The sequence below is a fragment of the Epargyreus clarus genome, unplaced genomic scaffold, assembly GCF_041222505.1.
Source record: "Epargyreus clarus isolate Ecla_fem2 unplaced genomic scaffold, WU_Ecla_fem_2.2 ptg000007l, whole genome shotgun sequence".
In the NCBI taxonomy this organism is placed as follows: domain Eukaryota; kingdom Metazoa; phylum Arthropoda; class Insecta; order Lepidoptera; family Hesperiidae; genus Epargyreus; species Epargyreus clarus.
In genome coordinates this window covers 18,819,523-18,846,981 of record NW_027332215.1, presented here as the reverse complement: position 1 = coordinate 18,846,981, position 27,459 = coordinate 18,819,523, and the positions used below count along the sequence as shown (strand labels likewise).

At 35.5% G+C, this 27,459-nt stretch overlaps 2 protein-coding genes and 1 non-coding gene across 3 annotated transcripts in view; 2 read left to right on the top strand and 1 right to left on the bottom strand.

The window, feature by feature from the left end:
* The window catches only part of LOC140743594 (V-type proton ATPase 116 kDa subunit a 1), a 52,899-nt gene extending 50,730 nt beyond the window's left edge, over positions 1–2,169 (top strand). The window contains exons 15-16 of the mRNA XM_073075003.1: positions 531–705; positions 1,977–2,169. Coding sequence (XP_072931104.1) covers positions 531–705; positions 1,977–2,115 — 314 coding nt within the window. The 3' untranslated portion in view covers positions 2,116–2,169. The remainder of the gene's footprint in view (positions 1–530; positions 706–1,976) is intronic.
* A 2,276-nt stretch (positions 2,170–4,445) lies between these two features.
* LOC140743130 (uncharacterized) lies at positions 4,446–18,446 on the bottom strand. The gene is made up of 7 exons (XM_073074189.1): positions 18,189–18,446; positions 13,046–13,207; positions 11,954–12,134; positions 9,309–9,560; positions 8,668–8,742; positions 7,864–7,979; positions 4,446–5,321 (listed from the first exon to the last, which is right to left on the bottom strand). Exons 1-7 carry the CDS (start codon positions 18,354–18,356, stop codon positions 5,151–5,153), a joined length of 1,125 nt encoding a protein of 374 aa, XP_072930290.1. The 5' UTR covers positions 18,357–18,446; the 3' UTR covers positions 4,446–5,150.
* On the top strand, positions 15,500–15,572 carry TRNAN-GUU (transfer RNA asparagine (anticodon GUU)). Its single transcript has one exon. It is a non-coding gene; the product is annotated as a tRNA-Asn (tRNA).
* Positions 18,447–27,459: the final 9,013 nt, after the last annotated feature.

Below are 27,459 nucleotides of genomic sequence, written 5' to 3'. Positions count from 1 at the left end.
TATGATACATGTTGGAGAGGGGGGACGCCTTAAAAAAAACCTTATATTTTGTAGGACAAATATTTTTTCACGTTATTTAAATAATTATCTTGATAATTAACAAAGAAAAATTTGGTTAGTAATAAATTTTTAGAATTCGTCCGGTCAACATATTTGATCCTTGCTGCCCCATCAAGCTACCATTTACCAACATTGCTGTAAGGAAAAATGTTGGGCGTCTTGTCGAAACGAAGCTACTCACGAAAAATCAGCTTGTTATTAATAAATGATAAAAACTATACTAGGGATCCTGTACTATAATTTATCGACGTTATGCGCGTATTAGAAACGATGAATGAAAATATCCCGAGAAAACCTGTAAGCCTCAGAGTTATTACAAAATATGTGTATGTGGAGTCTATCTATACGGATTTGGCCAACGTGGTGAGGATGCAAGCCCAGCAGTGGGACAGTAATGGGGTGGATCACTTCGAAAACTTTTAGATACGATGTTTTCCTTCGCCGTCATAATTAGTTTATATTTCTTGCAGAACTCTCCGAGATGCTGTGGGTGATGATCCTGGCGAAGCTGGCACTGAGGGAGCACAATCTGTCTGGTGTGGTCAAGCTGGTCATGATATTCGCCGTTTGGGCGGTTTTCACTCTATCCATCCTCGTGGTGATGGAGGGACTATCGGCGTTCCTGCACACACTGCGGCTGCATTGGTGAATATCGACACAATACGGTTCAATGCGAATTCCATTTGCTCATCTGCTTGCGTCACTAATTATTATTACTCTCGATTTTGTATTGCACCTAAATATGATTCGTGAACAATTGTGATATAATTGCGTATTCTTAAAGAAGACTAGTTTTTGGTTGATGTTATTGGTATGATAAGATGAATTACTTATACAATGTAGAGCTGTCATGCGTAAACACGAAACGAAACGTTTGAAGGCGGTAGAACCCTTTGTGGTTCGTTTCCGCCACCACCGCCATACCTATTTCTGCCTCATAACAGCAGTGTTAAGCGCTGCTGTGTTCTGGTTACTATACTATACTATACTATACTATACTATACTATACGCGAGCACCCGCACCACTTTCAGTGAGCTCTCTAAATTTCGTTTCGATTTTCTTTCTATCCATCCTCGTGGTGATGGAGGGACTATCGGCGTTCCTGCACACACTGCGGCTGCATTCGTGAATATCGACACATTACGGTTCAACGCTAATTCCATTAGCTCATTTGCTTGCGTCACTAATTAGTCTAGTTTCTGTATTGGATGTGCGAAGTCGTGCATCGGCGCGGCGCAAGCTTAATGCATTTTCGTACTGTATAATGGATTGCTATCATATGAATTTATTAGATAGGTAATTTTATTGTAAATTGTGATATTATGCTAAGGATTTGAAGACGCGTCCTAAAATAAGCAAGCTAGCTTAGAAAAATCTACTGAAACAAAAAATAGCACGTGATTCGTGAAATATGTTCTTTTTTCCTCAATAAGGCTTTAGTTTTGAGCTGAAGCTTCTATTTCTGAAGCGAAACTTTTCTAAAGTTAATTATCTAAAACTATAGCAATAATAAGTTTATTATCTGACATTAAATGGATACTGTCATGCGTGAATGCTGTAATCACCTTTTTAATAATAAAAAGGTGATTACAGTAATATAAATAGCAGACGAAAATGCAATCTATCTGATGGTATGTGACTGCTGCCGCCCATGGACCTCTGTAATCAACCCCAGATTGGATAAAACATTCCTACCTGAAATCACCTACAGATGCGCCGCTACCCCTGAGGCTACAAGATGGAACGCCTCGGAAAAGTATGACTCCCTCTTACCACACCCTTGAACTTAGCATCGTTTAACACTGCTGTTATTAGGCAGAAATAGTTGTGGCGGTGGTACTGCCGGAGACGAACCACGGATTCTACCACCTTCCGAAACTAGATATAAATTTGTATATTAATTTGTTATTTTCAGGGTGGAGTTTATGAGCAAGTTTTACACTGGAGGTGGCTACCCTTTTCGTCCGTTTAGTTTTAAAGCTATTTTGTATGGAGACAGCAAGGACGATAAGCCGGAAGCGATTTGCAAGAAGAGACCTAAAGTGGAATATTAGTTTATTTTAACATTATTCATATTTTATTCGTTAGTCAATAAATAATTCTTTAACTGGAAATGGTCTTTGAATTCCCATAGAATTTAAAGATGTAGGTTAAAAGGCAACCTTGGTGAGTTTTGTTTTGCGGTTGTCTGTGGTTTCCATTGCACCAGCGGATAGCTGTTTTAGACGGACTGTCCTGGCCATATCGGGGTATCTCTTCACACTTGTCTGCCGTGCATTGGACCAGATTATGTTGACTCTTCCTTAGGTTTTGGCGCCAGAGGCAATCTAGGGACCAAGGGTGGTCTCGCGCCCCTGCCAACCAGCCGCAAGGCCGATCCCTACTTATACAGAATGGGGCAATTAATCATCCCCACTAACACTAGATTGCCCCTGCGGTGGGTGTGTGAGTAGCCCGTCGATACTAATCTGCCGTGGCATTTGCAGCGGCTGAAGACGATCCGCGAACGCGGCGGACAAATTACTCTCCTTGCGATTTATTCCGCTGAGGTTGCGGGTACTTCCGCGTCCGCGGCATCTAAGTGACAGTTAAACATTCGCATTGAAAAAAAACTCCGCGCGTTTTTAAAGTTTATTAACTCCTTTGCGTCTTTCTGCATATTCATTGGCCTACCCTATTGCTTTTGTAAGTCGTAAAGTACACTTCAGCAAATCGCACACAAATTACCGATAATCAAATTAAAACGAAATTATACCTAAGTAAAGGATTTTATGCGTGATTGGTTTTAACTTGTAAGCTGGACAGCTGGACAACATACACCAGAGACTGTTCGTGCCAAACTTTTTTGCAAAAGTGGACAATTTCTAGTAGACAGACATTGTCAAATATCGATCTTCGGTACGCAAAACATCTGATAGATTGAATTTTAATAATAAGCATTAACGAGCCATAAGCCAAACTACAGATGGAAATAGTAATGTGAAAATACAAAATTATATTATCTACTTTGTAGGCTTACTTCGTGATCCGCGCGTGAAAATTTAATGTTTTGTGGATATTAACGGATTGAATTATTTTAATGAACAGTTACCCATTTAATGGTTTATTTATTAAGCGATTTAAAATAAAATCATTTCAGTGTACTCCACGAATAAAATTTGCAGTAATACTTTAAAAGGTTCCATTTGTGTGTGTGCTATTTGAATGGAACTAAATTCTGTAGCTGCTTATTTAAATTTGCATTACGCAGAATAAATGTCTATTTACAGATTACTAAACTAATCCGTAATACAGTATACATAATATAATATTAGGCTCACCATAATAAGTATTAGGTAGGTACACCTATTACCACTTTGGCAAAGTGAGATCTCCCGCCGGGCTAGGTTGTCACGCCCGGAGAGCGGCTGTGCTCCGGCAGTCTCAGTTCGGAGCTTGTATATATGCAAGACGTCGAGAAAACTTCGATAGCGTGCTTCAGAATATGTGTACAGCAATCTCTTGACGTAAACCAAACCATAAACAGGAAATAATCCAGTAAGAAAGGTATACCAATTGTATTTTTTGTTGACTAAATCTTTAGATATTCGTCATTTCTATGCGTTGATTAGAATTGGACTGAATAATTATAAGTCCCATGCTTTTCATTTACCGTACACAAAAGTCCCGAAATTTGCAAGAGGAAAATTTTAATGATTTTCTACACAGCTTGTTTTTCCCATTCTTTCCTGCCAGCATTGTTTCATAATATTAATTCTGCTTTGTGTACGTTTGAGAGCGTCTATTTCGCCCATTTAATGAATTGCAAAGATTAATCTGCGTCATATAGAAATATTACGGCTTTTAACATTTAATGTAATGAAGATATTAACAATTCTCTTATACCAACGCTTATATTGATATAGTCATTGGGGTGCTAAATTTTAAGCGCTCGAAATGACAGTGCATTATGATGTTTTAATGTGTAACATTACTTTATTTAATTGAATATTTGTAATTACGTAAATCTGATATATAAAATTATCGTGTCACAATGTTAGTAACCGTACTCCTCCGAAACGGCTTTACCGATTTTCACCAAATTTTATATGCATATTCAGTAGGTCTAAGAATCGGCTACTATCTATTTTTCATACCCCTAAGTGATAAGGGTTGTTCACCCTTAACATTTTTTTATTTATATGGCAACACAACGCTTGCCGGGTCTACTAGTATCTTTATACACAACACAGGTTTAACCTGATGTAGACATCACTTGGAATCAATATTTTATTTGTATCTAGTTTAATCACGTATAGTAAAGTAACATTTTGTAAGTACATATAGGTAATTTATTATGAAATAAACAGTATTTTTTAAAATATAAAATCATACAAAGTTGTAAGTTGTAAAATATAATTTAAAATTAAACCCTATCAAATAATAACCTGTACAATATTATTATTTAAGGAATAATTATAATAAATAGTAGTAGTTAAATTTAATAGGCCTAATATTAAATAAAGCACGTAATAAAAATAAATAAAATTAAATAATTCGCCACTGCACTCCCAACTTAAGAAAATAGATTTTGATTAAAAATAAAAAATAGAGTTTCAACTAAGTCCCCGCCATTTATTTAATTCAATAATTATTATGTAATAATATAAGTATGTAATTTTTCCACCGCAAACTGAATACCTCAAATTTGAAAATTCAAGTAAAAATTGGATCAACGCATGTACGGTTTTTATAGTACAAACATGGTGTGTAAGATGCATACTGAATATACATAAAATCAACAATTAATAACGATTTAATTAAACGATTTTATATTTGTTCTTTATTCGATAAATTCCAGGTCCGAATTTAGATTATTGCTCTGCGGCAACGAAGGAACGGAGGCTCCGAAATAATTTCCGAATAAAAGTATAGTTTTATTGTCAAGTCTACCAAAAATTTATTGTCAACCAATTTCAACAAATTAATGTAGTGAAAAGTAATGTAACTTTTTCGTGGAAGCTGACTGTTTTGCACAAAATCTTGCTATGTAATGCTTATATGTACCCAGCTTAAAATATCATAATCAGTCTTATTTTACCAGATACAATTAACGCTTACTAGAGGCTTGAGATTTTTTACTGACAGAAGATTTGGCATCACATTCCGGGTCTTCCTGTTCTTTTAGCTCGACGTCACTCCCTTCAGAGATTGGAGGTGTTGCAGTCACGTTATTGCCACTGAAGTCTACCTCACGAGGCATGTAGATACCGAATCTGTCCTGTTAGGAAGAAAAGATGATGTGAGGGGAATGATTTGAGAATTATATATAGGACTCATCCATGTGATCACTACTACTTTGAAGGTGGTAGAACCTTATGTGGTTCGACTCCGGCGACACCACCGCCATACCTATGTATTTCTGCCTAATAACAGCAGTTTTAAGGTTTAAGCCCTGGTGTTCTGGCTTGAAAGGTGTGGTAAGATAGACATACTTTTTCAAATCGTTCTAGCTTAGTCCTCAGGGGTAATTACCATCAGGTGGACTGCGTGCTCGTCTGCTAGTCCTATATTATAAAAAAAAACCAAGACTTTGTAAGGCGAAGGAACAAGTATGGTTCGTACGGGGAGGTACCATCGCCATCCTAATTTCTAGGTTGAGGATCTTGCTTTTCGGTGGAACGATGTGAATGCCTTAGTCCTCAGGAGTGGCAATGCATCTGTAATCGATTTTAGGTATGATTCCTGTTTTATATGGAGTTAGACGCAGATGTCCATAGACGGTAATGATCACTTACCTTCAAGTGGACTGCACGCTGGATTGCTACTTACTTATTATTTAATTGTAAAAAAGCGTGGGGTGCTTTTGAAAATATCAAAGTGTTGGTCCTTCTGCTCATGTCTGTCAGTAAAATATTTATAACTACAGAGAGTGTCCACCCCACGCTTTTTTTAACAATTAAATATATCTTATTTTGTTGTTAATACAATTTTTCATTAAAATTTTTCCAAGTTTATTTTATATTTTTTAGTTTGATTTCTATAAAAGCGTGTACTTTAGTTTTTTTAAACTATATTTATTTGAATGATCTTCCTAAATTTTACATCCAGGAATAATTTTGAAATTCTTAGCAGATACAATTATCAGCAATGATAATGTCTAGCTTAATTTTATCATCAATGCTTTTACGGCAAAGGCACAGTGGGAGGAAATACATAATATAACAAAGCGGATATATTAATAAAGTTTGATCGAGTTTTCTCGATAAAGACAATCTATATATATATAAATGAATATTTGTCTGTATGTTCTTTATAGAATCGTAAACTATGCATTTGATCATGTGATGATCTTTAAGCAAAGTTGTTGCGCATTAGCCCAAGAAAGTTTCTGAGTTGGTACGACCAATTTTTGACAGATGGCGCCACTATTTTCAATAAAAGTATATGCTGCGCCTAACTGCTAGTCCGCTCTGAAGTTGTTGCGAGCAGGTGTAGTCATACAATTTGCTATAGCGACACGATTAATTTCTATATTCAGAGCGGACTAGCAGTTTTACGCAGACTATACTAATTTTCAGGTATATACAATATACATGTTATTTCTTTTTAAACGCGGGCGAAGCCGCGTGCCCTATTAGTATTATATATAGCCGTATATCAGTGACCGTATATCCGCGTATTTTAATATCTCGGATAACACAACTCTCGGATAACATCATCCGTATTTTGATTTTCGTAGCGCAGGAAAATTTAATATAGCTTAAATTTAAATTATACGTCAAAGAAATTTATACTTCAGATATAGGTCGACCAAATTCATGTGGCAAATAGGGGAGTTTAAATTTGTAGTAAGCATTGCAAGTGTATTAAATATCGCCTACAACTTAGTGTTACATCGATACATGGAGTTTTCTTCTTTTTTTTTGAAGATGAATGAAATATGTATTGTAGTTCACAATTGTGTCCTTAAATCCCTAAAAAGTTACTAAAAGCATTACTTAACCCTAAGTAACACTATAAAGTTGCATTTAATTTGCATTTTTTTATCTAATATTACCTACAATGTATCTTACTTGAGACTTAGATTTAGATTTATGAGGCTTTTTCTAGGTGTTTAAGGAAAACATTCGATGTTATCGCATAATGCATTACAAAATCACAGCGTTGGTTAATATCATTTTATTTTCATATAACAGTTAATAAAGTTACGCAAAAATTGATACATCATGCGTTTTTAATGTTTTCATATAGTAGTGGTAAATCTATTATCCGATTTCAGAGAGTAATGTATATATAACAGCTGTATTTACCTATATTAAGCAAAATAAATGATTCGATTTGAATGAGTTTCGACCGTAAATGTACGTACGAGTATGTATGTATTTTTTTATAATATAGGAGTAGCAGACGAGCATGCAGTCCACCTGATGGTAAGTGGCTACTGCCCCCCATGAACATCTGTAATCAACACCAGATGGGATTAGATATTCCTACCTGAGGTCGGCAACAGATGCGCCGCTACCCCTGAGGACTAAGCTGGAACGCCTCGGAAAAGTATGTCTCCCTTACCACACCCTTCAAACCAGAACACAGCAGCGCGTAACACTGCTGTTATTAGGCAGAAATAGGTGTGGCGGTGGTGCCGTCGGAGTCGAACCACAAAGGGTTCTACCACCTACAACTCTATTGTACTCTTTCACCTGTCACTTTTCTCTTACTTTAAAACACTTTTTGATATAAAAATTGTACCATTTTTCTTAGTTTTACTGTGTTAGGTATAATGTATATTTTACGCATGTTAATATTGAAAACTAAATTACCTTGGGATATCTGTTATAAACGTACTGTGGATGACATATGCACGGGCGAGGTGGCGGGATCTTATAGCTCTCGTGAGACGAAATTTCGCTCTTTGGCGTAGGCGGTGTCTCATATCCTGCCGAAATAAAATAACTATTACATATTATACTGTATTAATACTATATCTAGTAGGCTTAAACTAGACCCGAAGCTTGTACTGGCTACAAGATATATTACGATTGAAAGCAGGCAAGATACCTGCCTAGTGCCTCGGTAGGTCGTAGTGAAATAGGTACTGTGAGTTTTGTAGTAGAAGACTGAACGGGAAATATTTTGAACATCTTTACTTACCAAAATTTGGGAAGGACAATAATTTGAATATTCACACAGCATTGATATGAGCATCATAGCTGCTATGATATCAAATACTAAAAATAAAAACATGTAAATGTTTTTAGTAAAATATTACTGTTATTTTAGATTACATTTCAACAAAAAAATGATATTTTAAATTATTCGCCACATTTACGTTTATTTATATTGGATACCATTTTACTAAAAAATCGAACACAAAAACAAAATATTAAAAATTAAACAATTCTGCTACCAGTACAAGAAGTGAGGAAGATGCACGATTGCCAAAAAGCAGTAGAAACCGGTTTAAATCAATTAAATGACGTAATCTGACTTCACACCTACACTATTCATGTGTACTCACACAAAGCTCAGCTTAGACCTCGCGGACTCTACGAAATCCTTCGTGTACGAGTTCGACTTGTACTTGGCAAATTATATTAAGATTCATGTTCTTTTCAATCACTTACCCTTGAAGTTATTCTGGCGTCGCAGAGATCGCTTCAACTTCTTTCTCATTCGCTTCTCCCAAGCTATCTCTGCAGCTGTATGAATATATTTAAAAAATATTAACAAATTTATAAAAAAAAATAGTCTGAAATAGTAACATAATATACTTTTTTATTTTATATGTCATGTTTGTTCGTACACTCTTGAAACTGAATTTTAAACTGCTTAAGCACAACCGATTGAGTTGAAATATACGTTTGGCATGGATGACAATTTATCACATAAGTTGGTGACGTCATTCTAAATCTTATTCGATAGACATAAACCTTGTATTTTATCATTTTAATATATTTTTTTATTTATTAAAGCTTAAAACGTCAAATCGATTAACAAATTTGCATTTACCTATATTAAAACAACGTATATTAAACATTATCTACAGGTGGAAAAAATACGTCTCAAGATTTATCAGTACAACGTACAGTACATAACAACTTAAAAAAATCGTGTTTGTAAGTTTTTGGTCCGGCATTTTTCCATTAACAAAAGTTACAATGACGCACGGATTGACTTTGTAAACTTTCTCCGTCTTTTTTCTCAAACAATAATTGCAATGATGCATAGTTGCAGGTGGACTACATCAGCATCAACAACAACATACCGATACGTTCTTTCTCCATGATATCGATCTCGAACAGCTTGAACGCATTAAAGAAGAGCTGAGCGATGTCCTTTCTGATCTCGATGACCGGCACCTCCATGGCCTCTTCAACCGCCTTCGAGAGCTCCACGTACGCGGTGTCGTACCGTAAGGCCATATCGTCGACGTGCTGGAATATTGCCTTGTCTACCGTGTTGGAGACGAGCGCGAACATGTTCTCGGAGAGCGTCGGCTCCGGTGTCGGTACTGGTTCTGTTGGATAATATTAATTGAAGTAAAATATTAATTGAAGTCTTCTTTTCGTTTGGACTTGGGGAGTAGGCTGGTGTGTGCGTGATGAGAGTGTTCCGAAAAGAGTGATCGGGCGAGGCGAACGAAAGTTGAAAGGGAGATAAAAGTTAGTGAAGATAGAAAGAGACTCGAGACTCAAATACAGTAGTGAAAGTTTAGTCATAATGTGTACAATTATACCATGTTTGCTTGCTATTCAAGATTATATGTATGTATTAATTATATTTCAATTCTAATCAAAGCAAAAATATGGATAAGAATATAAAATAATGGGATAAATCACATAAATAAACAAAATATTTGCACTATAATATTACAATTAGTATTTTGTAGAATAACGTGCAATGAAAATGTGCTAATGGTCTAAGATCCCAATACAAGACAACCTTTACCGAGCTGGTTCATGGATGAAAGTATTTTAAGTCGAATTAAATATTTCGATAACTCTATTGCAAATGGGTTGTCTAAAAAATTCTGTTCAGAATATGTTTTCTTTACAATTAAAAAAAAAATCTTAAACATTCCACTGGTCTTGTTTATGGATAAATTACATACCAATTGAAAGTATGAAGCCTATATAATATGCAAATGTTAGGTTGACTATTGTTTTCATGACACAACCCTTGGGTAAGCGGATATAGACAGGTAAACAAGTTGGCCTACCCAATGATTGTGACAAGATAAAATAGTCAACAAAATAGTATTTTTTCTATTAACGAAACCATTGTTTACGAAATAGATGTGGCGGTGGTGCTGCCGGAGTTGAATCGCGAAGGGTTCTACCACCTTCAAAATGTTAATTTACGTTAATGCATTGTTCAAGTTTTATTGTAGGAAAAATATTTACACTTTGCCCTCACTAACACTGTTGACAAGATGACTAATATGGCAATAAATTCTGGTTTAAACGGGACATTCCCGTTAGGGTTAGGGTTAGGATATCTGTCGCGCTGTGCTCAGTGAAAACAGTAATGTCCCGCTGTTGCATGTATATATATCAAACCAGTTAGATTTCTTTTTTAAAGCTAGATTCGATATTTGTAAAAATATAATAAAAGTAGTTAGGTCTATTATTATTATTTTTTTTATAATATAAGAGTGGCAGACGAGCATGCAGTCCACCTGATGGTAAGTGGCTACTGCCGCCCATGGACATTTGTAATCAACCCCAGATAGGATTAGATATTCCTACCTGAGGTCGGCCACAGATGCGCCGCTACCCCTGAGGACTAAGCTGGAACGCCTCGGAAAAGTCTGTCTCCCTGACCACACCCTTCAAGCCGGAACACAGCAGCGCCTTACACTGCTCTGTTATTAGGTAGAAATAGGTGTGGCGGTGGTGCCGCCGGAGTCGAACCACAAAGGGTTCTACCACCTTCAAAGCCTATTAGCAGCTATCGTACAAGTGACAGTTGTTAAACCAGGTCGGCAACATTTTTAATGTAAAAAGTGAAATACTAACACTTAACACTGTTATTAGGTAGAAACAGGTGTGCCGCCGGAGTCGAAACACCAAGGGTTCTACCACCTTTTTGACGAATAATAGTTGAAGGGTGCACTAAAATTTATTGACGGGCGCCGCGTTGCCGACCTCTGGTTTAGACTATCATCCTGTCTTGTCGTTTATGCTACTGAAAGGTCACTTAAGCCGCTGTCGCTCGGACATCCAATTTGTTGTTTGAGCGACCGATGAGCGGTATACGAGATCTTTCATTTCGAGTGGATTAGTCTACGTGTCAGTATAGATGCATAAGCTGTCAAATAGTCACCGAGCTAAACTTGTGACTTGTGATAGCCGCATTAATCACTACTTATAATCAATTTATCCTAATTTGCCTAAAAGGTCGATATTTGCAAATTTCTTCGATCTTTTATAGGTAAAAAAAAACAATCGTTTGTTGGTAAATCTACTAAGTTGTTTAAGCGATAGTAGTCAAAAGTCGATAAGCCTTAAACGCAACTCATTGTTGTTTAATAAAAATATCATCATCATAATTATCAACCCATTACTCTCCCACTGCTGGGCACGGGTGTCCTTACAGAATGAGAAGGATTAGGGCATAGTCCATCTCGCCGGCCAAGTGCGAATTGGTAGACTTCACATACCTTTGAAAACTTTTTTTTTAGATTACTCAGGTTTCCTTATAATGTTCTTCTTCACCGTTTAAGGAAGTGATAATTAATTTGTAATACCCACATAACTTTTGAAAAATCATAGGCATGGGATTTGAACCTCAGACCCCTCAATCAAGAGGCCACGAGTTTCATAACCACTAGACTATGACTGATATTGCTTGGAAGAGGAAAATAAATGGTCGCCAACATCGACCCAAATGTCTTTGGATGGTACTAACCAGGAGTTGGCAATGTCGTATCAGACGTGATGATGGAGATGAATGACGAAGACACGGTGTCAGGAGTCTTGACTATTGGCGTCGGCAGCCGCATAGGCTCCGGTGGGAAATACGTTAAGATTATATTGCGCAACTCAAATTCTAGATCTTCGTCTTCATAGTAGAACTGCGGCTTGTCTTTCTGTTATTGAAATTTTGATTGAAGTAATGGTCTAAGATCCCGATATAAGAAGACCTTCACCGAGCTAGTGAATTAATCAAAAGTACTTTAAGTCAAATTAAATATGTCGATAATTATATTAAAAATGGGTTGTCTAAACAATTTCGGTCCAGAATATGATCTTTTTACAATTAAAAAAAATCTAAAACATTTCACTGATCTGATTTATGGACAAATTACATACCAATCGAAAGTATTAGTAAGCGGGTATACACAGGGAAACAAGTTGGTCTACCCAAAGACTGAGACAGAAAAAAATAGTCAACCTAACGTTTGTATATTAAATAGGCTTCATACTTTCGATTAGTACCTATGTAATTTTTCTATTAACAAAACCAGTCAAATGTCTAAGAAAAAAAAACATATTCTGGACAGGAATTTTTTAGTCAACACATTTGAAATATACTTTTTGACATATTTAATTTGATATAAAAAACGTTTCATCCATTAAGCAGCTCGGTGAAGGTCGTCTTAAATCGGGATCTTCTACTATGAAGAATTATAATGAAACACAAAAACCTATCTGTTTAAAAATTAGTCCTTTCAAATGTTACATTTGGAGGTCAATCCAAGTTTGTGGAGTCGCAACTCTTGTTCCTCGGCCGCCATCTTGAAAAAGGGGCGCCAATCGTTTTCACGCTCAATCAGGCAATTTACTCCTCGCACAGAAAAAATGCAATAACAGCTATGATGAAATGGAATTATGTCCAACTCTACCGTTCTTTAGCTTTCTGTGTTAAAACCAATAATAATAAAGTTAATAACCATAATAGACTAAAATTGGGGACCAGATTTTCTTTTATAACTTTTTTATAACTACCTAGAGTGTTCTTATATTAATATGTGACAGTAATTAATTAATATTAACAAACTTGAATATACGGTCCATCAGGTGACAAGCCAAGATGTTTCCTTATTTCAGAGTCCAGAACCAAAGCAGGTCTTGTGAAGTGTTCGGCAGCTTCCTTCAAAATTCCTTTCCTTTTACCCATCTTCACCATTTTGCTGATAAAGATTTCTAGCATAGCTTTCACCTGTAAGAATTGATAATACGAGTATTTCTTCGTCAACCTACTAATGTGTTGACATTAGACATTTTGAGCACGGATCTCTTCTAAGAATGAGAAGGATTTTTTAAATTATTGTTATTGTCCTGCTGGTATTGATTTCCCAGCATCTTTTATTCTGTTACTTAATTAAAATTACTATATTATTACAATATAAATATGAATTATTATATAATTTAATGCAATAATTGCATTTCACATGTTAATTATTATACGTATTCTATATTAAATAATATACTCAGCCTATGTACGAGTACAAGCTTTACTTATTATACATGCTTTATTTTATTTGTGATTATGTTTATTAATCTTATATTTTGTATATATTACGTATTATGTTACTGCATTAGCATATTTAATTTAATTGTTGATGCAAATAATTATTTCATATACATTGTTGTAAATTATAAATTTAATTTTGAATTCCTTGTCATTAACCGATTTCAAAATAGAGGTGGTTATCAAATCGGCCGGTATCTTTTTTTTATGTATGTACACGAATTACTCCGCCGTTAGTAGACCGATTTTAATAATTCTTTTTTATTGTGTAGAAACAAGCTGGAAATTGGTCCCACTTAAATATGGTTAGGATCCATCGATGGGTTCTGGAGAAAATGAGGGGAACTCCTCCACCCATGTAAATATAACAGACATAACTTCGCCGTTTATGAACCTATTTTAATACCTTTAATTTTGTCTGTGAACATGTTTTGTCTGTTGGAACATATAAGACAATATAAAACTAAACGAGCAGGGCTCGGCAGCGCCCTGCGAGCGGGCGGTTCCAATCAATGTAAATTCAGACCTTACCTTAATGCATGATCACGTTTATACAATTTTATATTGTATTAATATAAATGTTATTATGTCATCACTAAAAAGGGTCAAAAAAATTTAACAAAAAATACAACCGACTTCTATGTCACTACAAAGTAAAAATAATTCAAATAAATGTTGGTTTAGTACATATTTCTGAACCAACATTTATTTGAATTTTTTTAAAAAATTTAAATTTTTTAAAGGCTAAAAATTTTTAGCCTACTCTATTCCGTATGACACTCACATCGTCCCAAACCCCAAAGGTCTCCATTCGGTTAGAACTTAAATCTTTACACCACTATGTTACTTACGTGTAACTTGGGCAACGAATTAAGCATTTTACTTGCTTCAAGATGCTCTCAGAGCCTTTATAGTATTGAGGATAAGATATAATTAGTAGCACGTGGTGTGTTCGCTGAAGCGGTGTAGTTTCATAAAGACCATATCTCCGATTAATCCGAATTTTCGTATAAACATGTCTTGAATATATATAAAGGCACAGTGCCTTTATCAGTGTCTTTTTCATTATTTGTCTGCGACTCCATATTATTATATAATTTTGGTTTGTAGGCGTGGGTTGGTCGGGCGAGGAGAATAAAAAGTTAACGTACGTAATAAACAATGTTCTATTCTGTGAAATCACAATAATTTAACAAAAGGAATACACACAAAATCACTGACACTCCACCGAACACGTAATGCACTCGCGCAACACACTCTCGATTATTTGCCGCCGAACCATTTTTATTTTCGCGCGCTCTGTGCACTAGCGCCCGGAGTTGCGTCAGAGCGGGTAAAACCATAGTGACCTCGTTCTACCCACTCTATGATTTATGGAATCGCCGTCATATATATTTCGTATAGATATGTTTGAAGGTGGTAGAACCCTTTGTGGTTCGACTTCGGCGGCACCACCGCCACACCTATTTCTACCTAATAACAGCAGAGTTAGGAGCTGCTGTGTTCTGGTTTGAAGGGCGTGGTAAGGGAGACAGACTTTTCCGAGGCGTTCCAGCTTAGTCCTCAGAGGTAGCGGCGCATCTGTGGCCGACCTCAGGTAGGAATATCTATTCCTATCTGGGGTTGATTACAGATGTCCATGGGCGGCAGTAGCCACTTTTTTTTCATTTTTTTGTGGCAAGTGGCAATAAGTGGCTACTGCCACTTATTGCCACTTGGACTGCATGCTCGTCTGCTACTCTTATATTATAAAAAAATATTGTTGCTACAATTTTTACAAATTATTATTACAAATATTCTAAGCGATCTATCCACAAATTTCATTTCCAAGGCCTAATTTAAATATTTAATTTCATGACAAAAAGTAAGCCAGCGAAAGAAAATATAATTTAGAGACAAAAACATTGTAAACACACACAATCAATATTGTAAAAGTGTATAGAGTGCGAACTGTAGCAAAATTTCGCCCCAACTAGCAGAGCTCTCGTGGCGCAGTGGTTAGCGCGTTCGGCTGTTAAGCTGAGAGGCGGTGGTTCGATTCCACCCGAGAGCATACCTGGGACATTTCATGCTTTTTTGTTTAAATTTGTTTTTTTTCTTTTTTGAATCCTTTTATCTCTTTTAAATATATTCTACCCTTTTTTATTATTGTAATTTTGTTTTTTATAAATGATTTTGTATGTAACAATAAAAATAAATAACTCAAATGTACTGAAACATATCTATAATGCCATCTTGTAGAATGATTTTTAGGATTCCGTACTCAAAGGATAAAACGAAACCCTCCGCTGTCTGTTCGTGAGTCACAGGGCTTTATCTCTTAAACCGTAATAGATATACACTTGATTTTTTTACCGACGATGCATAATGATGGTCGCTTAACAACAAATACTAAAGATTAATAAAATAAATATAGTTCAAAAAACTAAAAAACACGCTTTTGAAAAATCAACTAAAAAGTTGAAAATACTTTTCAACTTACTAGGAATCAATTACGGAACAGTAAATTGTATAATTGTGAAAAAAGCGTGGAGTGCTACACTCATCAATTTTCGAAAAGCACGTGAAAAATATTTTATTATTTAGTATTCCATTGTAACTTTTTTTTTTTGTTTTTTATTCTACGTTATTTATTATCTTGCTAGAATGAGAAAGAATCGCGTTGACCCAAACGTATCGCTTTACGACACGTCAGGTAGACTTTACGTCATCATCAACCCATTATCGTCCCACTGTTGGGCACGGGTCTCCTCTCATAATGAGAAGGATTAGGTCATAGTCCACCGCGTTGGCCAAGTGCGTGTTGGTAGACTTCGCAAACCTTTGAGACGTTTTTTAAAAATCTCTTAGGTATGCAATATCTAATCTTTAGTATTTCCTCACGATATGTTCCTTCACCGTTTAGCAAGTGATAATTAATTTCTAATACGCACATAATTTTGAAAAATCAGAGGTGCGAGCTTCGGATTTGAACCTCGGACTCCTCGGTTGAGAGGCCGCGTTTCTTAACCACTAGACTTCACGTAGCTTTGAGATTTTATTTAAATATCTCTTAGTTACGCAGATTGCCTTCACCGTTAAAGCGAGTGTTAATGAATTTCTAATACAGGAATAACTGTGACTAATTGGCCAAGTGCAAGTCGAACTCGGATGGTTCCGTATCCAAAAGGTAAAAACGGTGTCGATGTACAGTCTCCGCTGTCTATCTGTCTGTTCGTGTATCACAGGGCTCTATCTCATGAACCGCAATACATAGACACTTGAAGTTTTTACAGAGCATGCATAACGGTGGCTGCTATAACAACGAATAAAATAAAGTTAAATTTTAAAGGGAGTCTCCTTACAGCAAACCGGTATATTTCGGCATTTTTCGATCTGTTACATACAACGTGCTAGAAAGACATTCGAAATTTTTACAACTCGTTTACTACTATAGTTGCTATTATAATAAATATAAATAAGCACAATAAAACATATCTAAATATGGTTATTAAAATAAGTAAAATATCGACGGCAGCAAAATTCTTTCAAAATTTAAAATTCATTATTTTATCTAGTGATATATTTTTTCATTAAAATTATCATTTTTATGTGTGTTTTGTTGCGTAAATAAAGACATTAGTTATAACTTTTTTACATAAATTTATTATCACTTTTTTACATAAATTAAATTAAAAATCTTTATTTTATCTCGTGATATTTTTTTTTATCAAAATTCTCATTTTTATGTGTACTTTGTTGCGTAAATAATAATACTACACTATATTATTTTCATCTGTCTATATACGTCTGGTCAGACAGCAAAATCTTAGTAATAGGGTTGCGTTTTTACCTTTTGGGCACGGAACCCTAGAAATCAGTGGATTAGGTATTATTAGCTCTAATCGCGCGTCACTAGCTCTAGTAGATTAAATTTGCAATTTAATTTTATGACACCGGTATATTTTACGGAGATTTTATTAAAATGTTCAGTCGTACGGTGCTTATTGCTGCAAGACGGCTGAATGTTGAATTGAAATTAAATTCTACGCGCATTTCAATTTAACGTGGAAATATTAAATTTAAAACGGCATCTCACATGCAAAAATTATACTACTCGTGCTTCAGAAGCTTATGTGTTGTGTGAAAAATGTTGGACAAATGTCTAAAGTGCTAAAATAAAATAACTGCATTTAAACTGTACTTAAGTATCTCATACCAAAATCATATTATAGGTGTTCTTTTTTCTTTCTCATGGATACTTATGGAGGTGTAAATACACTCTTACATTTTTTACAATATAAGGGTAGGAGACGAGCATGCAGTTCATCTGATGGTAAGTGACTACTGCCGCCCATAGTCATCTGCAGTCAACCCCAGGTAGGATTGGATTCCATCCAAAAGTTGGCTACAGGCGCGCCGCTACCCCTAAGGACTAAGCTGGAACGCCTCGGAAAAGTATGTCTCCCTTACCCTTTAAACCAGAACACAGCAGCTCTTAATACTGCTGTTATAAGCAATCATCCAACCACAGTTCTACCACCTAATAAGACGTACTAGGGTTTGTAAAAAAATCAAACCAATCTATTTCAATATACGATTTGTGCGGACACAAACAGCGCCTAAAAACTTTAGAGCAAAACGGTTCTAAAAATAAAACATTTTATATTTCTTATAAATTATGTGTTACCTCCGGGTGCTGATTTAAATACGCCTCCTGTTCGATTTGAATGGTGGTCCCGACCCTCGTCATACATTCCCTCTGACACGGAGTCAGCGCTGTCCAGTCCTGGTACAATAGGCCCTCGGCAGCTAAGGGCTCCGAAGTCATTCCTTTCATTATTTTTCGTAATGACATTTTGTGTTCCAGATGAAATATTTTACACAAATATTGCGCCGTTTTTCGATCGTAAAGTTTACTGATGTGTTTGACTTTTAGTAAATGACAATTGAGTACCTATGTCATGTTCAATCATAGACAAGTTTTCGAAAGATACTCCGTAAATTAAGTAGGTATACCTATATCGATAGTGAGGTTCTGATAGCCGAGGTCTTAGGCATACGACAAACAAAATCGTAACAATACTAAGCGATCGTTAGTTTTAGGGCAGAATATAACAATTTCAGGGAATATTTTCTTGCTTCATATTGTTTCGAGCGTGATTTTTCAGTAAACGGGTTTTATTTTTTAATTATCGATGTAAAATAATAATCATTCAAATGATTGATTATTTATCAATCTCCAATTCTCAAACTATCTATTTTAATAACGTTAAGGCGTATAACAAATACAGACAAATAACCCTTAAAATATTTCTTCCCTCATTAAAAGTACACAACATTTTGTTTGTGCAAGACGTAATATGTCGGACAATTAGGGTATTTTTCCTATAATACCTCACGAGTCCCCATCGTTTGTACGTGTAATCCTCATTGATACGCTCTAACAATAACCCCTCCTGCCTCCTTGTAATTGTAAAAGGGGAGACAGGGGTGCGGATCAAAAAATATTGAAAATTTGTTTTGTGCACGGGCTCATTATTTATGTTTATATGTAATATAGCTTCTAATTCTAATTCCTTCTGCAGAGACGGACAAGAATTGTGATGAGTATCGAATATACCCGAGTAAGTTGTTTACATACATGCTTATGTCTTTTTGTCTATACTCAGGGAATATATAAACATTGCATCAAATACTAAGGGTTATTAATAACAAATGTATCCCATACTATGCGTACAAAAATCGAAATCTGACAAAACTCCCGCCTAGAAATTGTAAAGTTTCAATATTTGGTAGGCAAACATTTGACAGATTGATAATATGAATAGCATGCACGGTAACACGAATTTTATACTCGTATACAATCTCGATCCGCGTGAAATAATTGAAAATAAAAGAAGTGTATTCGTGTTTCGTAAACAACGAAACTGGATGATCGGTGTAGTCCGAGAGTATGAGTGAACACAAAAGTAGAGTCAGATAAAAGAACTCTCAAAAATAATTTTTATTATTTTTAGTTAAACTGCCTAAAAGCAGTATAAACCGGTTTAAATCAATTAAAAGACGCAATTGGACTTCACACCTACACTGTCCATGTGCACACAAATGCAAAGCTCAGCTTAGACCTCGCGGACTATAATATATTCATATAGTTCATCTCTACATATGGAAGCGCGGCGCGAGCGGTCAATTTTGAATTTGATATTTCATCGAGAATTCAGCTTTCGAGATATATGCACGAAACTGTGTTACAGAATAACATAGTAGGTTTAATGTATAATAATAATTGTAAAATCTTGGTATGTCATTTACTTTAAGTTCTTCATTAGATATCGTCAACCCGTTATTGTTCCACTGCTGGTCACGAATCTCTTTTCAGAATGAGAAGGATTAGGCCATCTACACCCGAGGCAAATATAGGTAGACTACACACAATTTAAATTTTTTTTTAAATACTCTCAGGCATATCGATTTTGTCCATGTAGGGTTGCGGGCGGCAAAAGTGGGAGGTCGAACCGCCCGGCCAGCGGCCGCGGGAAGGACGACGGTATGTGTGGTCGCATACCGTCGTACGCACCAGATAGTGTGGCGAGCGTCCAGCTCACCTGGGCGGAGCCCGACGGGGCCACGCACTAAGAGGACTCCAGTTTCGTTCCTTTGGAGATCCCGGAGCCCTCTACGCAGCGCAGAGGACGGCCACTGACGGACGGTTTTAGTGCGGTAAAAATCCTACATAACCCGGCGTCGCTCCTACGTTGTCGGGTACCTTTTGAAGGTTTCCCCCTCGATAACAAAAAATAATCAGACGTTTCTTACCAGGAATCGAACCTTCCTCTCTCTCTCCGCCGCTCTCTCCTATCAATCCTTAATTACTCAAATGACAATTTGTAATAACGTCTTTCGACTCACTGATTCAATATAACATCACTTAAATGACGATTCATTACTAAGCATATTTTTTATAAATATTATTTTAATTTTCAATTTTTATTTTACAAATTTATCAAAATGGCAAATATAATGAAATACCTACCTTGCGAGGGTTTTAAAGAAATCCCCACGGCACCTCTGCGGCTATTTTGCACAATAATTCACGAAAGGGGAGACCAACCCTATTATTTAGAAAAAGGGTACATCTGCTAAACATTCAATACAGTATGCTTTAAGCTTTACTTTTTTAACTGTTAGAATATTGTGCAATTTCAATCGATTATCTTTCACTTGCGGCGTAATAAAAACATGAAAATAATCATATTATAAATATTTTTCTCATTAGGAAAAGTCAATAATGACTGTGTTAGATATAGTTGTATGTTTTAGATATAGATAGAAATAATGTTTGTATACTTTTGTTTGTAAAATTAAGTATCGAATTAAATCTTATATATAAAATTCTCGTGTCACAATTTTAGTTACCGTACTCCTCCGAATCGGCTTTACCGATTTTCACCAAATTTTTTATGCATATTCAGTAGGTCTGAGAATCGGCTACTATCTATTTTTCATACCCCTAAGTGATAAGGGTTGTTCACCCTTAACATTTTTTCATTTATATGGCAACGCAACGTTTGCCGGGTCAGCTAGTATAATATAAAAATAGTTTTTCCTTATATACTTAGTCACTCTCATTGATTGCGATTATTCGTTCTTGGTTCCTACTTATAACCTTTGTTAGTACAATACACCGTGTAAAATTATGTTTCTAAATTTCAAATGTCTATAAGAAGTTTTGACAGAAACATGAGGGGTCAGCCAATCATCGCAAACCACAAATCCATTGGAACCAAATATTTACACATTTCAAAGTTAACAAAACTCCTTAATGCTTAATACGAATACATATTTTTACTTTTAAATAAATGCATTTCCGCGTCCAATGAAGCAAATTCCATCGTCCACAGGCTATAAAACATTAAAGTGCTGCATATTTATGGAGTCTGCGAAGTTTTTAATGCAATTTGAACTTATTGTTCGTTTTAGGCCCCGTAAAGAGGATGGCACTGTACATGAAATTAATTTAGCTGCTCTGTTGCCATAATACAATTTTATGGAGTTAAGCGAATGAACTATAGTGCTTGCTTGATACTGAAAATATGCGCCTTTTATGAAATATTAACTTTATAGAGCATATTGGAAGCGTGGAACGTTGTGTTGGGCTATTATTGAACCAGTGATATAAAAAATGTTTTTTTCGTATAATATGGTCATGGTCCCGTTATCAATATTTAAACTACGTACGTGTAATCCTCATTGATACGCTCTAACAATAACCCCTCCTGCCTCCTTGTAATTGTAAAAGGGGAGACAGGGGTGCGGATCAAAAAATATTGAAAATTTGTTTTGTGCACGGGCTCATTATTTATGTTTATATGTAATATAGCTTCTAATTCTAATTCCTTCTGCAGAGACGGACAAGAATTGTGATGAGTATCGAATATACCCGAGTAAGTTGTTTACATACATGCTTATGTCTTTTTGTCTATACTCAGGGAATATATAAACATTGCATCAAATACTAAGGGTTATTAATAACAAATGTATCACATACTATGCGTACAAAAATCGAAATCTGACAAAACTCCCGCCTAGAAATTGTAAAGTTCCAAAAGTTTGGAAAATCCAAAAGTGCACGACTCATAATGCTCATTTAATTATGAAATATAAAAAAAAAACCTTAAGTCGTTCAAAATTAATTGCCGAAAAAACAGCTGTAGTAGGAAGAAGGTACTGCACAAGCGCCCCTGGTGGAATAAATGTACATAATATCTATAGATAGATATACAGTCTTGTAGTTTTCGTTTTTTATTAATTGCAATTAAACGACACTGAATTAATTAATCATTCGCATTCAGTGACCTACAATCGTCGATTAGAATTTTTTAACTCAAATGATGGATTTTTTCACAAGTTACAGTGTTTTCAGGTTTCACACATGACAGACAGGAAATTTTTTTGACCTATTTTGGTGTTTTTTTCCAATTCTATTGCAGTAAATCAATTTTTAAAAAGTATGGAATTAATCTCCATTAAATTATCTCGACAATAGTGTGCAAAATATCTTGATTCCGTGAACTATCAAGGCTATAATAATAAAAATAGCCGCCAAAATGAAGCGAAAAAAATTTTTCGATCGTAAAGCACTCTGATGCTTCGCATCATGAGTCGTGCAATATTTGGTAGGCAAACATTTGACGGATTGATAATATGAATAGCATGCACGGTAACACGAATTTTATACTCGTATACAATCTCGATCCGCGTGAAACAATTGAAAATAAAAGAAGTGTATTCGTGTTTCGTTAACAATGAAAGTGGATGATCGGTGTAGTCCGAGAGTGTGAGTGAACACAAAAGTAGAGTCAGATAAAAGAACTCTCAAAAATAAATTTTATTATTTTTAGTTAAATTGCCTAAAGCAGTATAAACCGGTTTAAACCAATTAAAAGACGCAATTGGACTTCACACCTACACTGTCCATGTGCACACAAATGCAAAGCTCAGCTTAGACCTCGCGGACTATAATATATTCATATAGTTCATCTCTACATATGGAAGCGCGGCGCGAGCGGTCAATTTTGAATTTGATATTTCATCGAGAATTCAGCTTTCGAGATATATGCACGAAACTGTGTTACAGAATAACATAGTAGGTTTAATGTACAATAATAATTGTAAAATCTTGGTATGTAATTTACTTTAAGTTCTTCATTAGATATCGTCAACCCGTTGTTGTTCCACTGCTGGTCACGAATCTCTTCTCAGAATGAGAAGGATTAGGCCATCTACACCCGAGTCAAATATAGGTAGACTACACACAATTTAAAAATCTTTTTTTAAGTACTCTCAGGCATATCGATTTTGTCCCTGTAGTTCCAGAATAGGGCTACGGTATCCCCTGCCTGTCGTAAAAGGCGACTAAAAGGGGGCTTCTGGGGTTGCGGGCGGCAAGAGTGGGAGGTCGAACCGCCCGGCCAGCGGCCGCGGGAAGGACGACGGTATGTGTGGTCGCATACCGTCGTACGCACCAGATAGTGTGGCGAGCGTCCAGCTCACCTGGGCGGTGCCCGACGGGGCAACGCGCTAAGAGGACTCCAGTTTCGTTCCTTTGGAGATCCCGCAGCCCTCTACGCAGCGCAGAGGACGGCCACCGGGGGGGTTTTAGTGCGGTAAAAATCCCACATAACCCGGCGTCGCTCCCACGTTGTCGGGTACCTTTTGAAGGTTTCCCCCTCGATACATAAAACGATGTTTTCCTTCAATGTGTAATGTTAACTTTCATAATCAGACGTTTCTTACCAGGAATCGAACCTTAGGCCGCTCTCTCCTATCAATCCTTAATTACTCAAATGACAATTTGTAATAACGTCTTTCGACTCACTGATTCAATATAACATCACTTAAATGACGATTCATTACTAAGCATATTTTTTAAAAATATTATTTTAATTTTCAATTTTTATTTCACTAATTTATCAAAATGGCAAATATAATGAAATACCTACCTTGCGAGGGTTTTAAAGAAATCCCCACGGCACCTCTGCGGCTATTTTGCACAATAATTCACTAAAGGGGAGACCAACCCTATTATTTAGAAAAAGGGTACATCTGCTAAACATTCAATACAGTATGCTTTAAGCTTTACTTTTAACTGTTAGAATATTGTGCAATTTCAATCGATTATCTTTCACTTGCGGCGTAATAAAAACATGAAAATAATCATATTATAAATATTTTACTCATTAGGAAATGTCAATAATGTGTTAAATATAGTTGTATGTTTTAGATATAGATAGAAATAATGTTTGTATACTTTTGTTTGTAAAATCAAGTATCGAATTAAATCTTATATATAAAATTCTCGTGTCACATTGTTAGTTACCGTACTCCTCCGAATCGGCTTTACCGATTTTCACCAAAATTTTTATGCATATTCAGTAGGTCTGAGAATCGGCTACTATCTATTTTTCATACCCCTAAGTGATAAGGGTTGTTCACCCTTAACATTTTTTCATTTATATGGCAACGCAACGTTTGCCGGGTCAGCTAGTATAATATAAAAATAGTTTTTCCTTATATACTTAGTCACTCTCATTGATTGCGATTATTCGTTCTTGGTTCCTACTTATAACCTTTGTTAGTACAATACACCGTGTAAAATTATGTTTCTAACTTTCAAATGTCTATAAGAAGTTTTGACAGAAACATGAGGGGTCAGCCAATCATCGCAAACCACAAATCCATTGGAACCAAATATTTACACATTTCGAAGTTAACAAAACTCCTTAATGCTTAATACGAATAAATATTTTTACTTTTAAATAAATGTATTTCCGCGTCCAATGAAGCAGAGTCCATCGTCCACAGGCTATAAAACATTAAAGTGCTGCATATTTATGGAGTCTGCGAAGTTTTTAATGCAATTTGAACTTATTGTTCGTTTTAGGCCCCGTAAAGAGGATGGCACTGTACATGAAATTAATTTAGCTGCTCTGTTGCCATAATACAATTTTATGGAGTTAAGCGAATGAACTGTAGTGCTTGATACTGAAAATATGCGCCTTTTATGAAATATTAACTTTGTAGAGCATATTGGAAGCGTGGAACTTTGTGTTGGGCTATTATTGAACCAGTGATATAAAAAATGTTTTTTCATATAATATGGTCATGGTCCCGTTATCAATATTTAAACTATCTCTTTTTATTCCTGCCAAAGATTCTTCAATTCAATCTTCGATAGGAAAAAAGAGATAGATTGTTTATTAATAACGATGTAATTTATGTTTTGGTATCTCCTACAATAGATAGCGATAGTAGTAAGCATATGGACTTGTTTGTTTCCTTGCAGAGTTAGAACTTACCACTTAGAATCTAGAGTAAATAATATCACATAGAATTGCAAAAAAATACATATAATCTACAATCTTAAATAGACGTTACTAGTTAAAACTATGGTTTAAATGAACAATCTGTAGCACTACCATGAGTTAGCATAGAAACGCCACTATAGAAATTGTAAATAGAAAACTATTGTCATTTTGCTAGTGAATAACATGACTACTATCGTTACGGTATTTCTTGACAACGTCTGTCAAATTAATGACTCATGGGACCGAATTTGTATGGCAATAGATAATAATGACATTCGCTAGCGATTTGATTTCGATAGGTTTTTTACGTATCGAGTTATGCCACTACGGATTTTAGTTCTACGAGTAACCACCAGAGGCGCTGTACAATTTTTCATACATTTATTTTACGCAGTCGCTAGCGAGTAATACTTTTGTAAACTCATGGTAGTCCTGATCAATTTAAATATGACACTTTTCTATACATCGTGCGTCGTCGTCGTCGCAGGTTAGGACATCAAAACCAAACTATAGTTAGGTTTCGATACCAAAACATATAATTCGGAAGTGAACTGTTGCAAGTAGCTTTTATCGACAGTATATAGGGAATAGATTTTCAAACTAACGCACATAACCGTTCCACAAACGTTATATACATTACTAGCTGACCCAGCAAACGTTGCCATATAAATAAAAAAATGTTAAGGGTGAACAACCCTTATCACTTAGGGGTATAAAAATAGATAGTAGCCGATTCTCAGACCTACTGAATATGCATATAAATTTTGGTGAAAATCGGTAAAGCCGTGTCGGACTAGGACGGTAACTAACATTGTAACAACGAGTATTAACAACGTAACACGAGAATTTTAAATATAAGAAGCATATAGATATAATATTTTATTCCAAAATGTACCTACTTTATTATCTATAATATCTATATATTAATAAGTGAAACAAAAACTTTGTACTCCTTTTTACGAAACTTACGCAGACGGACGAGTATGATGGAAATAAAGAATTTCTAACTTAAATGTGAAAGGATCCTATATAAAGTCCCAAGACCTACTATTCCATACCAGTGCTACACAACTCATGGTCTGCTGGCCACAGGTGACCCGCGGCCCTCTCCTTGCAGCTTCCTAGGACCTAATTTGTCGCCTATATTAATTTTTTTTTACTGTTTAGCGTTTACTCTTGACTACCATTTTTCGCAGTAAAATTCCAGAATTTTCTATTTTTATTTCTTACATGTGTCAGAGTAAAACGCCAAATAGAATATTTATTTTCGTGAGTTTCTTATAGTTTTACTGTTTCTAAAAATAAATTCATGGAAATTTAAAGATCATTTTAAAAACACAATTACCGAATGAAAAATATATATATTTTTTATATCAGCAAATATACTGAAAAACAAAAAATCATTCAGGCAAACAATGTATGTTTCCGCCCGGGATCGAACCGAGGACCTTCTGCGTGATAGCAGACGTGATAACCGCTACACCACGGAAACGCCTGTAGGTCGTTTCAAAATACAGTATCATATTCTGCGTTGTATTGATTTAAACACTTTTTTGTATTAAAATGTTTTAAGATTATGTTAGTGTATCAATCCTCGTTATAAAATATGTCCTGATACTCTAGTTAAGAAGTTCGAAAATTTGTAAAATAGAGTTAAGCTCTTAAAAATCTAAGAGATTTAATTCAGAAAGACATAAAAAAATGTCTAGGATTTTTAATGTCAGCCATAGATTAGTAAAGATTACTCACTCCTAACAAGAAAATGTAACCAGTTTTGACAATTGAAATTGTCACTGTGATCTATTTCCTTATTTAAAAAGTGTAGTTTTTAGAGCATTTACGAATGAAACGAGATTTCTCCACACCTTTTCTTCGATTTCGTGTTTTAGCACCACTTAACTGCGCATGTCGACATTGTTCCGCGTAAATTACACCATGACGAGCATTAAATGGATGACAGAAATTTACAATAAAACTTGGGACGTTTTATTGTAAATTTCTCGGTACTCTACCACTAATACTTACAACTTAACTTTAACTCTGAACATTGATCTCTGCACAGTTTATGTAGAGAAGAAGTGCTGAATGCTA

Bases quoted from the DNA above. Each gene is read 5' to 3' on its own strand.
- LOC140743130 (XM_073074189.1), bottom strand. From the start codon at position 18,356: ATGTCATTACGAAAAATAATGAAAGGAATGACTTCGGAGCCCTTAGCT. The intron at 13,208-18,188 runs GTAACACATAAT...CAATTCTTACAG, and splicing joins ATTTAAATCAGCACCCGGAG to GTGAAAGCTATGCTAGAAAT. The intron at 9,561-11,953 runs GTTAGTACCATC...ATTATCCAACAG, and splicing joins TACGACATTGCCAACTCCTG to AACCAGTACCGACACCGGAG.